The sequence below is a fragment of the Vulpes vulpes genome, chromosome 13 (assembly GCF_048418805.1).
Source record: "Vulpes vulpes isolate BD-2025 chromosome 13, VulVul3, whole genome shotgun sequence".
NCBI lineage: Eukaryota > Metazoa > Chordata > Mammalia > Carnivora > Canidae > Vulpes > Vulpes vulpes.
In genome coordinates, this window is record NC_132792.1 from 119,495,147 (window position 1) to 119,511,974 (window position 16,828).

At 54.7% G+C, this 16,828-nt stretch overlaps 1 protein-coding gene across 4 annotated transcripts; it reads left to right on the forward strand.

Annotated features, from left to right (window-relative positions):
- Positions 1–590: 590 nt before the first annotated feature.
- LOC140594970 (SLAM family member 9-like) lies at positions 591–10,074 on the forward strand. 4 transcript variants are annotated; one of them, XM_072732581.1, is made up of 7 exons: positions 591–684; positions 1,806–1,934; positions 5,414–5,776; positions 7,291–7,587; positions 9,073–9,207; positions 9,400–9,491; positions 9,759–10,074. In XM_072732581.1, exons 2-7 carry the CDS (start codon positions 1,835–1,837, stop codon positions 9,849–9,851), a joined length of 1,080 nt encoding a protein of 359 aa, XP_072588682.1. In that variant the 5' UTR covers positions 591–684; positions 1,806–1,834; the 3' UTR covers positions 9,852–10,074. The 4 variants fall into 4 exon arrangements, 3 of the variants coding, with proteins under 3 accessions (XP_072588682.1, XP_072588681.1, XP_072588683.1); XR_011996287.1 differs by lacking the exon at positions 591–684 and having other exon boundaries at positions 9,068–9,207; XM_072732580.1 differs by lacking the exon at positions 591–684 and having other exon boundaries at positions 9,076–9,207.
- Positions 10,075–16,828: the final 6,754 nt, after the last annotated feature.

A 16,828-nucleotide genomic window follows, 5' to 3' on the forward strand; every position in this document is an offset into this window, starting at 1 on the left:
GGAGCTGGCTGAGGGAGGGAGTTTCTACCCTCGGGGCTGCCTGTCCCCAGGTCAGGCCTGTTTCTCTGAGGGGACAGTAGGAAATGGAGAGGCAGGAGGGGGCTCCTGGGAACCTGGTCTAGTAGCGAAGCCGGCAGGTTCCTGAGGTGGGAGGGCTCTCCTCCAAGGGCACTGTGGGTCAAATAGGAGTCTCCTGGGCCCTGGGATGCGCTGGCCCCGCACAGGCCCCGTGACTCCCCCAGCGAGTCCTGAAGCAGCTCCACGTCCCCACTGTGTGGGGAGCTCGGGGGCTAAGGGCCGTGCAGCCATGTGTCCAGGGGACACGCAGGGAAGGGGTGGGAGGGTGAGACGCAGCCTCACTGTGTCTGGTCCTAGAGCCCGGTCTCCCCTGGGGGCGGACTGTGGCACCTGCTCCTCCAGGAGGGTTTCTAGTCTGAAGCCACTGTCAGCACAGAAGTCATGCTGCCCTGCCTTTGTCCTCGGGCTCAGGGTCCTGAGCTCTCTGCCTACCAGGGAGCTGTTTCCGGGTGGGTTAGGAAGTATTCAGATTGTTCAAGAATGAGACAAGCAAGCCCTGCCTGCCTGGGGCTGAAGACATTGGGCTGTGGGTGATTCAGCCAGTGTGGCGGGTAGCTGTGATCTGCAAAGGGCTGGACGTCAGAAGCTTCGAGATTGCAACCACAGGCTTGTATCCTCTACTTGCGGGTGTGAGAATGAGAATGAGAGAGGCTGCCCTGGGTCAGGCCTGGCCTCCCTCCCCCTCAGTGTGGCACCTCAAGGTCTGCCAGGGACTTGGGTCAGGAAAGACCAGTGGCCTAGAGCTGTAAAAAGTCCCTGGTGCTGGGCCAGCATGGAGGGTGTGCTGGCTGACCTTCAGGGTCCTTGCTCAGCAGGTCCTCGGGGCCCCCTCAGGGCCCACAACCCCACCCCAAGCTGTGGTTTCCACAAGCAAACAGTCCTCACCCAGGAGGGCTTGGCCAGGGCTGTGGGGACGGGCATGGGGACGGGCATGGGGACTGGGACGGGGATGGGGATGGGGGCAGAGCCACTGGCTGCCCCTCCCCTTGAAGTGACCAGGGACTGAACTGCCTAGGTCTGGACTCCATCCCAGGGGTTTGTACCCACAAGGCTCAGGGACGCCCTGGGAAGGATCTCCCAACAGTGGGTGGGAGCGGGACAGGGCTGAGGGCTCTCTGGTCTGAAGGTGCAGAGCGGGTCGGGGGAACCCAGACTGGATGTGGGGACTTGCAGGAGGACACATGTCCCCTGCAGCCTGGGACAGGACAGGCTGCAGAGCCTGTGGCAGGAGGAGCCCATCCTTCTGCACCCCTGCCTGTGTCGGAGTGCAGGCCCATGGCCGGCAGAGCCGCGCAGGGAAGTGCTGGTTGGGGTGCTGCTCCTGGGGGGCTGTGCCCTGTGTGTGGGGGCAGGGCGGGCCCTAGGGTGCAGACAGAGCCCTGGGGCGCCAGCAGGAGGGAGAGCAGAGCCCGAGGCTGAGGGGAAACCCAGGGACACAGGTCAGGGGCCCTAGGGGTACAGACTGGGGAGGTGAGACCGTCAGGCTGCTTGTGAGCTCAGGGTTGGGGCCTCCCCTGCACCGGGGCTCCTAGAGGGGCTGTTCCTACATTTGCTCTGCAATGATCTCCTGATCCCACTGCAGGTGCGGAGACAACAGGAGAGACCTGAATGGGCTAATCTCGACTGGGCAGTGAGGTCCCAGGGCTAACAGTTGTCCCTGCCCTTGGGGTGCGGAAGAGCCCAAGGTCTGAGTGACGACTTTCATCCTCTCTTCCTCTATGTTCTAGATGCTTCCCCTGCCTCACTGTAGGCCCAGATGGATCCAGCAGGGAGGCAGCCTGCCATGGGCCCATGCTCAGAGGACCCCCACCTGGGCGGGGCCTCCTGGCTCCTGGGACTCACCAGCCTCCTCCTCAGTGAGTGGCCCGGGCTCCTGGGGAGGGAGGACCACCGGGCGGGCAGGGAGGCAGGAGCTGCGGGGCTGTCTGGTGTCTCTGGGGAGGAGCAGAGGAAGCAGCCCTGAGATATGGAGCACACGCGGTGCGTCTGGTTTCCAGCCCCGGGTGGGGGGAGCGGAATGAACACAGGAGCTTCTGGCGGAGGCCAGGCTGGGAGCCCTGACCCTGGCTGCCTGGTTGTGGGATGGAACCCCCAGCAGGGGTGAGGCCAGGGGAGCCCGCAGCCCCCTGGGGAGAGGGATGGAGGAGACCAAGCAGGGGCTGCTGCGACCCAGGGTGGGGACGGGCACCCCCTGGCCTGCGATGCTCAGGGGACTGGGCAGCCCCTGCAGCTGCTGTGCCCGGCGGGGCCGACCCAGAGCCCAGGGCTGAGCTGGAGAAGAAAGCAGGTGTCCTCTGGCTCCTGGGGCGACATGACGCCTGACTATGGTGACATTCTGTTGGCAAAGGAAGGAAAGGCGGCCTCCAGAATTCAAGGGGTCTGCGCCCCGTGCTGCATGTGAGACTGTGCCTGGAACAGGAGACTGAGGACTGCTCCGGGTGGGGGTGCCCTGGGGGGTCAGGAGGGAAGCAGAGGGGTTCCCGGAAAGGGAACTGAAAGAAGGTCTGTGCTAACAGCGCTATTTTCTGTGTCTTACCTCATCAGACCATCTGCTTTTGTGTAACAAGTAAATAAGAACTTGCGATAGCTTTTTATTGTCTGTGGTGTTTGATTTGAGCATACTCTCTGAGGGCAACTCCCATTCTACGAAATTTCTGGCTTACTGGGCTTTAGTAAAAAGGGTGTTTACACATTAAGAACTGAGCTTTGCAGAACATTGAGACCCTTTTAAGGAGTAACTACATGTCAACAATATGTGGACTTTCACTTTTCAATTATTTTAATCTGACACATAGAGTAAATTATAATTTCCTCCATAAGCTCTGGGTAGGAAGAGAAAGAAGAAAGAAAGAAAGAAAGAAAGAAAGAAAGAAAGAAAGAAAGAAAGAAAGAAAGAAAGAACCACAGAACACCTCAGACCCTGCTGACCAGACAGCAGTGCTGGGAGGGAGGAGCCCCTGGACAGAGCAGGGGAGGGGGGTGCAGGGCAGGGAGGGGAGGGGCCAGAGGGAGAGTTTAGGATTCCCTGTGGGGGAAGCAAGGGACTGGGGACAGGGAATCCAGCTCCAGGTCTGCTCTGCCCTGTGTGACCTGCACAGGTTCACCCGATGGAGCCCCTCCTCTGGGAAAGGTCCCCTGGAAGTCCCCCCAGCTGTGACATCCTGGGACAGGGTGTGTCCCCCTGGTCTGGACTCTCCTGGGGCTTCTCCGAGCCTCTGCTCTATGTGGAACCTCCTGTCCTGTCCTAGTCCTGATCCTGACAAGTGCCGATAGCCAGGGAGCCTGTTTGGGGACCTTCAGAGCCAGGAGCCAGGCTTTTTGTCTCATGTCCTCATCCTTCCAAGAAGGGAGGGGTCCTCTCTCCAGGCCCCCTGGCGATCCCCTGGCCCTCTGCCCTCCCTGCCTCTGCTCCTGAGCAGGGGGTGCCAGTACTGTCTGAAGGAGCCCAGCTGCTCCCTGGTGTGGGGACACGGAGGTGCAGGGCACCCTCAGGACAGGAACTGCAGGGGAGCCGATGAGAAGCTCCCAATTAAAAGCCTGGCCAGAGTACCCCAGCTTCTTTCTCCCTGCCCCCCTGGGCTGACCCCTCCGGCTGGGGCTCAGAGAGGGACGCTGTGTGCTCAGGAGACTTGGGGAGCCGCCCTGGGGCAGGTGCCGTCCCGGAGACTGACCTGCTGCCCCTTGGGGACCCCCAAGGACACGGTCCCCCTTGGGGAACAAGGGCTGTGTTTCTGATTTATGCTTAGTGTCCTGTGTGTGCCACATTGTGCACATTTCACCATTAAATGAGGCCCGGGAGCTGACTGGGGTGGGGACGCAGGTCTACAGGACACTGTTCTGTCAGTGAATTCATGGGGGAGCCACCAGGTTCATTTACAGGAGAAATTCTCATTAAAATTAATATGGTATTGGAGGGCCCGAGTGGCCAGGGGGTAAGCGGCGGACTCTTGATTTGGCCTCGGTTCAGGATCTCAGGATTGTTAATTGTGCCCCGGGTCAGGCTCCGTGGTCAGCAGGACGTATGCTTGAGTCTCTCTCCCCTGCCTCTCCACCACTTGCTCTCTGACGCTCTTTCTCTAATATCAATAAATCTTTAAGAAGAGATGTGGTCACTGTGTGTTGATGGCAAACCTAAGATTTATCAAGAAGAGTTCGCTGGGGTCTCTCAGGAGGGCAATGAGCGGAGGCCGGCAGGAGGGGACATGACCTGCTTTGATCGATTAGACTCCCCAGTCAGTTATCCCTGCACCTCCACACCTATGTGTGACATGTACACAACCGTGTGTGACGTATTAACCCACACGTCTAGCAAACATGCACTCATATGTGACATGTGTGCCCCATGTGCTTTATATGCACCCATGGGGGTCAGATGCTCCCCCATTGGATGATCTATGTCCCTGAGCAGAGAGTCCATCCAAAGCAGCTCAGTGTGACAGTGTTTGCAGGGTGGGGGGGGGGCGGGGAGAAACTTCAGGGACATGAGAGGGAAGCAGACCTGCAAAAGGGGCCATGTACATGTGTTAAGTAAGAGACTTCCACATGTGCTGAGCACACAGACTGTTGGACAGAGGTGGCCCTCACCCCTCCCCATGTAGGCCTCTCCCCGGGTCAGCCCCCAACATGGCAGCGGGCTTTATCCCAGAGAGCAGGACACAGGGTGACTGCAAGACGGAGTCCCCCTCTGTGTGACCCGCTGTCCCTGAGGGCCGTCTACCACCTTAGCTGCTCCCTGCTCCCCAGAGGGGACTCCCTGGCTGCAGCCTCCACCCCAGGGGAGGGCGCCAGGGCCTGTGAGCAGGAGGGGTCTCTGCAGCCCAGTGAGCAGCTGCCTCCAGCAGAAATGCTCTTGGTAGGGACCAAAAATGTGCTAGAGCTGTTGTTGGTCCAAGTCCCATGCACTTCATCCTCTCGCTTTTAGGGGTCAAGACCCTGCAGGTGAGCGAGTTCGTGTGACCTGGTCAAGGGGACACTCCCCTGGGACAGGAGTGATTCCAGCATCACTTCACATTCATGCATCCCTGCCTTCCAGGAGTCAGGGAGCACACGGGAGGGATTTCATGACAAGATGGGTTCTAGGGGGGACACCTGGGTAGCTCAGCAGTTGCGCATCTGCCTTTGGCTTAGGTTATGATCCCGGGGGTTAGAATTGGGTCCCACATCAGTCTCCTTGCGGGGATCCTGTTTCTCCCTCTGCCTATGTATCTGCCTCCTTCCTTGTGTCTCTCATGAATAAATAAATAAAATGTTTTTATTTTTTTAAAGATGTATTCTATGGTTTTCTCCTTTATTCCTACTGGAAAACCATTCACATTTTTTGTGTCCTATGCCCTAGGTGTCGGCAGCACTGGGACCCAAAGTTCTGGAAACGCTGTTTCCCTGAAGGGGATGCAAGGAGCTTCTGTGTCGTTTCATGTGATCAGAAATCCAGACTTGCCTCCGGTAGATGAGCTGGAGAAGATATCATGGGGCATTGTATTCAGATCGAACTACATAGTCATGCTGCAGGTCTTTCCTGGGGCAGAAGTTCCAGAATGGATCAACTGGCAGGACAAGTTCCAGAAGAGGGTCCATGTGTTCAACATAACCACCCTGAGGATTGACAACCTGACCTTGGAGGACACTGGGCTGTACCGGGCTCGAGACTCCTACAGGAGAGGAAGACAATACGACCAGGATTTCCACCTGACTGTGTATGGTGTGTAGGCCCCTCCCCCAGCCCCAGAGCTCACCTCCTTCCTCTGTCCCTGGAGGGTCCCCGCGGCCCGCTCACAGGGCTCCCCCCAGACCCCAGCCTTCAGACTCTCTCTTCTCCCCTGGAATCAGATGCAGGGTGTTCACCACAAATGCAGGCAGAGCTGAGAGTCACCCCAGGGATGGAATCTCTTTGGTGCTTCGGGAGGGGAGCCCCTGTGGGGGGAAGTGGGGATTTTGCCTTAACACTACTGTCCCCATAGGACTCAGGGTTCTCAGGCTGTCCCTTAGCTGTCTGTGCTGCTGGGACAGGCAAGGACACCTCAGGGGCTCACCACACCCCACCTGAGGGTCCTACTGTGCTGTTGGGCACGCGTCAGACCCCAGAGCCTGTGCCCTGAGGTCCGGGTGTGGGCAGGGCTGTGCTGGTCTCTGGAGGCTCCAGGGAGAATCCATTTCTTTTCCTGTCCCCCATCCTGGTGGCACCTGCATTCCCTGGGTCGAGGCCCTTTCCTCCACCTTCACAGCCAGCACTGCTGGGATGAGTGCCTCTGGCACTGGGTCCCTCGGACCTCCTCTCCTGCCTCCTACTTGGGAGGACCCTGTGATCACATGGGGCCCATCAAGACATCCAGACCATCTCTGGTTTAGGCTCAGCTGGTTAGCAGCCTCAGCCCACCATTGACTTGGAATCTCAGACACCTTCAGGTTCTGAGGGTCAGCACTTCAGCATAGCTGGGGTCACTCATTGCAAAGTCGGATCCAGACTCCCACGTGTGGTTCTCTACCCTTTCCCCCGATCCCCTTTCAGCCTCAGCCCGAGCAGCTCACTCACAGACTCCACTGGTCCAGCTCTAACCCTCCACAGATATAGGAGTTCACATGGCAGTCCTTGCTCAGGATCTCAGGGAGCATCCTGCTCTCTCCCTGCACCCCCCTCTGCCCAGGGAGCTGTCTGCTCCAGAGAGAGTGGCCTTGGCAGCCTCAGGTCCGACAGATTCTAAGCATCTGTGTTAGCCTGTTAGCCTGTCCCTTGTCTTCATGGGTGGAACCAAAGTTCAGTGCATATTCCAACCACACAGAGGGTGGTCTTTCCTACCCTGGTGGTCCAGTCTTTCCTGGTGGGAACATGGGGCCAATTTCAGGGCTTGGGCATCATCTGAGCACAAGCACAGGCAGGCTCTAGATCTGATAAATCAGGCCCTAGACTTCTCTTTCTTCTAGGGGATACCTCACTTTCTTTAACTACTTAGTTGTGGGTCAGTGGGCTCCAGCATTTATTTCTTCACGTGATAGTTTTAGTCTTTCTCAATCTACAGAAGTCACATAGAGCTGAACTCACTGGCTCCATCCTATGCACCTGCTGTATAATTGGTCACTTCTGTGTCATCTATAAAATGCTTTCACCATGCTGAGGGGGAGGAGGCCAGAGCTTCAGGGAGATTCCACAGGACAAAGCCTGAGGTGTGATATTTTCCACTCACATGACCCTCTGTCCTCTTGTCCTTCCTGCCGCAGAGCCCCTGCCCCTTCCCCAGATCAGGACCACGAATCTGTCCATCACCCCAGGCTGGTGCAACGTCACTGTGCAGTGTGACACCCCGGGAACCAGGGAGGACCTGACCATGTCCTGGGAGAGCAGGGGACTCCCCAGGGAGCTGGAACAACGAGAGGCCGCAGGACCAGCCCACAGCCCCTGGACCCTGGCTCTGAGCCTGCCCCTGAGCCAGACCAACGCCAGCCTCACCTGTGTGCTCAGGAACCAGGTGGAACATAAAACTGCCACCTTGAATCTTGGGAGCATATGTTGCCACAGTTAAGTGCATCCTGCAGAGGGGAGGGGCTCCTGATGCTCAGGCAGCCCTGGGTGAGGGTTTTCGGGTCTGTCCCTTTGTTTATGGCACCACCCTTCACCTGGCCACCCCATCCAGAGTCTGGCAGGCACATCCACCTGCTTTTGCGTTTGGGTGTTGCTCCCGGGCTCCTCTACCCTCACCCCTGCTGGTCCAGGTAGCACCCAGCAGGGACCTCTGCCCACCCTCACCCATCATTCCCTGTGTCCAGGGTGGTTTTCAGGAGGGGAGTTGGGGGATGTCAGGGGTCTGTGCCATCAGAGGGAGTGTGAGCCACCGACTTCTTCAGGATTGAGGGCCGGGGACTCCTCTGCCCAATTGTGGGCTCGCGGATACAGGTCACCCCACCTGTTGGCCTGGGTCCTGGATGTGCCCTGCTGTCCTCAGCCTCCAGTCTCTGGTCAGGCTCCTCCCTCTACCCTCAGCCCTTCCAGGTCAGGATCCTCACTCCCCCTACTCCCATCCAGGGACCCCTTGGCTCCCGCTGGCTCTGGGCCCTGACACCCGAGCAGTCCCTGGGGCCGCCACTGGGGGCAGGTCCAGCATGAAGAGAGTTTGACCCGGGGTCTGGGCCTCAGGGGCTGAGGCCCCGCAGGAGCTGCTGCCGTCCTACCCTCATACCTGCCTCCTCTCAGGAGCCCCCAGGGGCCCCCACACTGAGAGTGAGGCTCTGGGCCAGGATGAGCCTCCTCTGCAGCCCCAAGCCCTGGATGGCAGCGGCCACGGCTGCTGCTCCTGTGAATTCCTGTCCGTGCTCGGCCCCGGGCTGTTTGCTCACAGTCCGTGTTTCCCTGAGTGAATGAGTGACCCGGTGCCCCGTGTGCCCCCGCGGCCCTCCCCCTTCCTCTACCAGCTGCTGGGGCCCTGCTGCCTCAGTATCCCCGATTCCAGAGGAGCTTATCACTCAGACACTCACTGTGCCCTCTGGAAAGAGGCTCCTACCTCCCTCTCACCCTCCTACCTGGCTCCTCCCTCTTGGTCCCGCCCCACCTGCCCCAGTGGGTGCTGGAGTTCCAGGGCTGGCGAGGTGCCCCCCTCCCTGTTCATGGCCCTCCTTCCTGGAAGGTGGCACCCACCCTGCCTGTCTGCTCCCTGCACTCCTCCCTCAGGACGAGGTTTCCCATCACCTCCTCCAGGAGGGCCTCCCTGACCACGTGTGTACAGGCTGGGAGCTCCTGTGCCCTGGGATGGCTCTGGGTGGCTCCCTGTGGCACCTTCTCACCCTCCTCCCACAGAGGTGTCCTTAGGGATGGGCACCATGTCCTGTTCCTCTCAGCACCCGGGCCTCAAGCAGGAGCTCCGGAAGTGTTGAGTGAAAGCACCTGCCATGCTGCTCCCTCCTCAGCTTCTGAGCAGGTGCCTTCAGACGTGTCCACGTACGTGCTGGGCAATGGGCGTCTGTCCTTCTCTCTGTCCTTAACCTTCTCCATCTCTCTGTGGAGGGAAGCAGATCCACAGGGACAGGCTGATGCCTCCCAACTACCCAGCATCCTGGGGACTGTTGTGGTCCTGCTGCTGATCCTGGGAGCTGGACTGTTCCTCTGGAGGACACGAGTGAAGAAGAGCCTGGAGCCTGGGAGAGGCAGGTTGCACTTCTCCTCCCCGGGCCCACACACCTCCCTCCCCTGGACCCTGGGCTCCCTTCCTCCTGCATTGACTGCTCGGGGGATGTCCGTGCAGGAGGCACGTGGGGGCGGCCATGGCCTTGGGGTCATGGAGGGGAGGGTACAGGTTTCCAGGGCTCAGACTTCAGCTCCCTCTGTGTATGACCCAGGTGCAGGGTCGCAGGAGGAGCACAGGGACCCCGATGGTGGCATCCACTATGCAGAGCTGAGCCAGCAGGGGACTGGAGACAGCAGGGACCAGGTGAGGCTGGATGAGGGGGCAGCCTGGGTCCTCCCACATCCCTCTGTGCCTGGGTATGTGCTTGTCAATCCCCGTCATCCACAGGGTCTGACCACTGTACCCCTGGAATCCTTTCAGGACAACACAGTATTAGCTACGAAATTCACCTCAGGGCCCATGCAGTGCTGAGTGACTAGGGGAGGACATGTCAGCAGCAGTGGGTCTGTGGGGGTCCTGTTGGGGCTTTCTGTCTGTCTGCTGTTGCAGGACCCTCTGTCTGCATTCCAGGGTAGAGGTGCAGCACGTCTGGAAGGGGACAAGCCTCTCACTACTGTCTACAGTGAGGTCCGCAGGGCAGGCGTGGCCCTGATGAGGATTTAATTGGAAGAAGCCAGAGAATCCCGCCCTCCGGGGACAGCTGTCTTGGGAGCATGATGCCTGCAGCTCTGGTCCCACCTCTTCCTCCTCTGACTCCTCTGGTGAGGGACTGGCTGGTCCAAGCATCAGTTAGCGTCTATGCTAAATGGTTCTGCACACGTTTGCGATGAGACATCTGTAGGTCTTTCAAGAGGGGAAACTGAGTAAATAAATTGACAGAAACATATGTCATGATTTCTCAGGCCCAGCCACCTGGCACCCCTTGAGAGAACCCTCCTCCTCACCCTTTATACATCAAACTGCCTTTCAGACCCTCACCCCTGGGACAACCTTTGTGACTCACAACATCCCACCTCCAGCCGAGTCTTGAACTCAGTCCGCACTCAGTTATGTGCCGAGAGCTATTCGGGGGCGCCATGAATCCGTCATGGTCAGCCCTTCCCTGGGGACGTGCCGTCTGCGCATGCCTCTCCGTGGTTCGTCCCCCTGACCTGTTGCCCCTTCCCTGCAGCCCTCACCCCGTCTCTCTGCCCCCTGCCCAACACTTGAGCCCACCGTGGGCCTCACCTCACAGGGACCCCTAGAGCACCAGCAGGTGACCCGAATGTGACCCTGGTGACAATGTTTCCTGCTCCCACTCCTACTGGACCCTACTGGCCACTCCCTGGACCCCTCACCCCCTGCCGACTTCCCAGACTTCTCTGGGGCCCCTCTAGCACCCCTCCTCCCTCACCTGCTATGCTCCTGAGGGTTTGGGCAGGGCCTATTCCTATCTCCAGTGCCCTTCTCTCTCTCTGGTGCCCCTGTCCCGGGGCTCACTGACCTGTTCCAGCGGTGATGCCCGGATCTCCGTCCCTCTGCCCCATGCCCTTTGCTCAGCCCACGCCCCCGTCCCCACCCCCCCAACAAGGGGGTCCTGCCCAGCCCCCGACCTGCACTTTGCACCTACTCCCTCTGCCCTGTGGGGCTTCCCCCTGTCGAGAAATGCCCCCGTCCCCTCCCCCGCATGGTGTCTTCCTCCAGCTCAGGACCAGTGATCCAGCGCTCCCTGTGCCGAGCACCTTGTGTGCAAGGACTTTATTCTATTGTCACGATCCTCAGAGTGAGGACAGAAATACAGAAGCCCAGAAGTGCACGTGGAACATGAATACCAGGAGCCTGATCCTACAAGGATTGTGGCCCCACCTTCCCTCTAGTGGCTGTTCTCAGTTTTCCTGAGAGCTGGAACTCATCCCTGTTCAGAGGGAAGAGTCTCTTCTGTAGTCTGTGTGTCCTTGCTTCTTAAATTACTTTATATGAGACAGACAGACAGACCCACAGGTGCACCTGTCACCTGCCTGCTGGGGGAGCTCCTGCCTGTGCCTTCACTACCTTGTTGGTCTCTGGAAATTCCCTCAGTCCCATCTTGTCCCCCGGCCACCTGCCTCTTCTTTGATCATGCAGTTCCCTGCTCAGCACCCAACATCGCTGTGGGGACCCTACTGTCTCCTGCATCAGGGGGTTTTGTCTGCCTTGGTGGCACCTGGGCTCACACAGGTTCTGGTCTCTGCAATCTTTCATCCCTCTGCCCCGAAATCCTAAGTGCCCAAAAGATGATATGAAAAATCAGGAAATAACCACAAATTCAAAGTAAGTGAAAGAAAAATTTTTGCTTCACTTTATACAAATACATTGAAAATGTAGATGAAATGGTTAATTTTTAAGAAAGTATGATGTAGTGATAGGAGAAAGGAGAAAGCCTCAGGGCAGGTACGGTGCCTGCTGGGTGAACAAGCTCTGCCGCGTTTCCCCGTGGCCCGCAGACGCCCCACCACACCTCGGCTGACCCTGGAGGGAGTTCTTCCCCCACACTGAGCCCCTTGGTGATTTTCGGGTCCCCAGCTGGGCGTCCTTGGATCTGAGGCAGTCCTGACACTGTCTACCTGCAGCTCAGGTCAGACCCTATGGGGGAGGGTTCAGGCCACCGCACCTGTGCCTCCACTCGGATGCCAGGCAGTTCTGGTCTGTGCCTCTGAGCACCTGGCTGTGCCCCGCGGGTTCCTATGAGCGGCCTGTCAGGCTGCTGATTTCCTGGGGCAGCTCACCCGGCAATGGGGACCCCAAGTCCTTCCTAGCTTATGGGTCGGTTATACAGGGTATAAGTCACGAGCAGCCAGGGGCAGAGGAGCTGGGGACAAGGCATGTGGGGAGGGGTGTGGAGCTGCCATCCCTCTAGGTGAGCCCCTTACAGCGCCTGTGGGTGCTCCCACCCGAAGACCTCCTAACCCTGTCCTTCTGGGGTTTTAGAGTCCTCATTACATGAACACCCTGATAAACCCATGACCACTGGGGATGGGGGATCTCACGCTCCAGGCCTCCTCCCTCCCAGGTCGTCAGTGAGTGGGTCCCTGGGTTCGCACCTGCTAACACGGTTGATCCCCTGGCAGCCACCCCCGTCCTTGGCAGGTTCCCTAAAGTCTGTCACACATGTTCAGGTGTGGTCGGAAGGGCTTGTCATGAACCATAGAGCACCCATTGCACCCTCGCTGCTCTGGCCTGATTGTGGGAACTGGGACCAATCCTAAATACAACAAGAGACCTCCCTTGGGCTCTTCTATAGAAATTACTAGATTACAGGAGCTGAGTGCCAGTGATCGTGCATGAAGGCAAATATCTACAGCTTTCTACGAATTACAAGAGAGCACTATTTTAGAGATTGATGTCTTTGTGTAGCCTACTCTTTACTTTTTATTATAATTTTAATTGTATGAATTTTTCCCCATGGCTTCTGTGACTCTGCACTCAGCAAGTGATCCCTTGGCCACCCCCTCTCTGTCCCTTCCTGGACCCCATCCTCTGCTGGTTAGCACCAGGTCCTCAGTTCCCCCCTTCCCACACTCCCTTCCTGGGTGACCTGAGTTAATCCCAGGGCTCTAGGGATCCTGGCTGTGCTGGGGCCGCATCTCCAGTCCTGAGGTGACCCCCACATACCTCCACCTCATGTACTGCTCTTCAAAGCAAGAGTCACCCGTAGAACACTGGGTTCCTGTTCTCTGTCTCCTCACCCCAACCTGCTCCTTCCCAGGCTTTACTTGTATTTACAGCTCAGTCCACTCACAGCATCCTCCCAGCTGCCTCAGCAAAACACCTGGACATCACCCTGGATTCATCTTTTCCTCCATCCTGGGTCTGAACCTCCAGCAAGCCCTGGTTCCCCTGTCCACCCTTCTGTCCGGGCACCAGTCCTCTCGCACTGTACCTGTTCCAAGCCTTACTCCCTGAGCTCCCTCGTCCCTCTCCTGTCCTCTAATTCATCCTCCATACAGTGTCTGCCCTGAAGTGATCATTAAAGTGGGAATCACATGAACTCACCGTCCTGAAAACCCCCCAGTGGTTCCTGTTTGGGTAGATTACTCCCAGCTTCCTACCCAACCTGTAGAGCCTTCTTGCCTCCATCCTCTTGTCTTCACAACTCACCTTGGCTCATTCTGATCTCACCTCGGTTCTTCATCTGTACCCATGACGACCAAGATCATTGCTACATTGGGACCTTAGCACACTTAGACCTCTGTGAGAGCAGGCACCTGGTCTTGACTGTGTCCTCGGTCACCACTGTGTCCCCAGCACCCTCAGATTTACCTAGCGCAACCGGCATTGTTTGCATGAGGTGGGCTGAGGACCCAACGGAGTACAGATCTATACCAGACAAGGAGTATTCAGGAAAGAGACGATGGTCCCCTGTCACCCAGCACGAGAAGGTCTGTGAGATCAGCACTGACAGTGACCACTGGGTTGCCTAATGGTAGAGGGTTATGAGTGACCTAAGCAGGAACAGTGTCACAGGATTGGTGGGCCTGAGGCCCTGCTGCCACATGCTGAGGAAAGGGTGGTAGTAGACATGTTGAAATAATTTTCTTGTGTCATAGACAACCAAGGGGAAAGTTGGGTCATAATTTATCAACTTCCATATTGTCCAGTGTTTCCTCAGATTAGAGCAAAAACCACATTGGGAATCAGCTGAGGGGAAAGAGAGTGCCCGAGCTGGCAGGGTGGCACACATGTGCCTGACCCAACACTGTGTGCCCTAGGCAAGGCCCGTGTTGAGCAAGCACCTCTGTAGCTTTGCTTCCTCGGCTCTGAAACAGAAGAGGCTCCTCCTCTTATAAACGTGCCAGTGATGTGATGGGACAGCAGGTGCTACAGCAGCGTCACACTGTCCACTTCTTTCTTCTGCATCTTAGCTTTTACCTCATCAAGCTTCGAAACTGTGGCTGACCCCAGCTCCTTCCACACCCTGAAAGGATCATGGGGGACTCTGTCCAGCTGCACCTGATCTCCTCCTTGTCCCCTAATGTCTGAGAGCTTGAGTGGAGTTGGCATTCTGAGCAACAGAAAGAACATTTGCTGGTGTCCTGGAAGCTTGATGACTCTGGTCCTGACTTGTATGAGCTTGAAGGAAAATACAAGAGCTACTTCTCCTTGACAGAGATGGCAGTTTGAGCATCAGGAATCTCACTACAGAAATTAGTGGATGGTATACAGCAAATGTCAAATTCTCACAGTAAAATCCCAGAAGGAAGTCTTTAGACCCTGCATATACGGTAAGGTGAGGCCCAGTCAGGAATTCCAACAATCATTTGATTTGAAGTATGTTGGCCTAAACAGGCTTAAAAAAATCAAGTCTTCTGTCAGAGTATTTGCATCACTTTAGATGCCTTAATCATAAAAATTAAATTTTAAAGATTTCCTCTTAGAAAAAACTAGATAAGATGTCTTAAAAAGTATAAAAAGCAAATGAAAACCTTCCAAAAGGATTTTTTTTATTTTTAATTTTTTTCCAAAAGGATTTAAACAAAACCATCTGTCTTTGCAAATTTTTGCAAAATTAATTATTAGAAATGCAAAAATGTATCAGAAATGTTCTTAACCAGTTGTTTCAAAAACTAATTTAAAAACTCTTATCTTTCTCAATGGGGAAAACTGAGAACTTTTCCCCTAAGATCAGGAACATGACTGGGATGTCCACTCTCATCACTGCTGTTCAATATAGCATTGAAAGTCCTAGCCTCAGCATCAGATGATAAAAAGAAATAAAGGGCATTCAAAGTGGCAAAGAAGTCAAACTCTCACTGTTCAAAGATGACATGCAACTCTCTGTAGAAAACACAAAGGATTCCATACAAAAATTCCTAGAACTGATATAGAAATTTGGCAAAATCTGGTATCGAGTCAATGCACAGAAGTCACTTCCATTTTTTAAAAAATTTATTCATTCCTGAGACACACACACAGAGAGAGAGAGAGACAGAGACAGAGACACAGGCAGAGGGAGAAGCAGGCTCCCTGTGGGGAGCCCGATGTGGGACTTGATCCTGAGTCTCCAGGATCACGCCCTGAGCCCAAGGCAGATGCTCAACTGCTGAGCCACCCAGGTGTCCCATCACTTCCATTTCTATAGACTAGCAATGAAGTAGAAGGAGAAATCAATGACTTGATCCCATTTACAATTGTATCAAAAACCATAAGATCTCTGGGAATAAACCCAACTACAGAAGTAAAGGATCTGTATTCTGAAAACTATAGAACATTCATATGAAAGAAATTGAGGAAGATACAAAGAAATGAAAAATGTTCCATGGTCATGGATCAGAAGAATAAATATTGTTCAAATCTCTATGCTACCCCAAGCAATCTTCACATTCAATGCAATCCTTATCAAAATACCAATGGTATTTTTCATAGAGCTGGAACAGATATTCCTCAAATTTGTATAAAACCAGAAAAGACCCTAAAGTCCATAGGAATGCTGAGAAAGAAAACCAAAGTGGAGACATCACAATTCTGAACTTCGAGCTCTATTACAAAGCTGTGCTCATCAAGATAGTTTGGTCCTGGCACCAAAACAGACATGTAGATCAATGGAACAGAATAGAGATCCCTGAAATGGATCAATAAAAGTATGGTCAACTAATATTCAACTAAGCAGGAATGAATATTCAATGGAAAAATGACAGTCTCATCAACAACTGGTGTTGGGAAAATTGAACAGAAACATGCAGAAAAATGAAACGGCACCACTTTCATACACCATATAAAAATAAACTAAAAAATGGATGAAAGACCTATATGTGAGACAAGAATCCATCAAAATCCTGGAGGAGAATGGAGGCAGCAACCTCTTTAACCTTGGCCATCACAACTTCTTGCTAGACACATCTCCAAAGGCAAGGGAAACAGAGGCAAATTAACTATTGGGACTTTATCAAGATAAAAAGCTTCTGCACAGCAAAGGAAACAGCCAACAAAACTAGAAGGCAAGCTATGGAATGGGAGAAGATATTTGCAACTGTCTTACCAGAAAAGGGCTAGAATCCAAAATCTATAAGGAACTTCTCAAACTCCACACTCAAAGACAAATAATCCAGTCAAGAAATGAGCAGAAGGCACGAACAGACATTTCTCCAAAGAAGACAAATGGCCAAAGACACATGAAAAAATTACTCAACATCACTCAGCATCAGGGAAATACAAATCAAAACCACAATGAGATACCACCTCACACAGATCAGAATGGGTAAAAATTAACAAATCAGGAAACACAGATGTTGGAGAGGAGTAGAGTAAGGGGAACCTTCTTACACTGCTGGTGGGAAAGCAAGTTGGTATAGCCACTCTGGAAGACAGTATAGGGTTCTTCAAAAAGTCAAAAACAGAATTACCATATGACCCAGCAATTGCAGTAGTAGGAATGTATGCAAACATAAACAAATAGTGATTTGAAGGGTCACATGCACCCCAATATTTATAGCAGCATCACCCACAATAGCCAAATTATGGAAAGGGCCCAGATGTCCATCGAAGGGTGAATGAATAGAGAAGGTGTGATATAACAAAGGATACAATGGCTTATTAGCCATCAAAAAGAATGAAATCCTGCCATTTGCAAGGACATGGATGGGATCAGAGGGTATTATACTAAGCAAAATAAGTCAGGCAGAGAA

Coding starts and splice junctions, on each gene's coding strand:
- LOC140594970 (XM_072732581.1), top strand. CDS start 1,835: ATGGATCCAGCAGGGAGGCAGCCTGCCATGGGCCCATGCTCAGAGGAC. Junction 1,935..5,413: donor ACTCACCAGCCTCCTCCTCA/GTGAGTGGCCCG, acceptor CCTATGCCCTAG/GTGTCGGCAGCACTGGGACC. Junction 5,777..7,290: donor TTTCCACCTGACTGTGTATG/GTGTGTAGGCCC, acceptor TTCCTGCCGCAG/AGCCCCTGCCCCTTCCCCAG.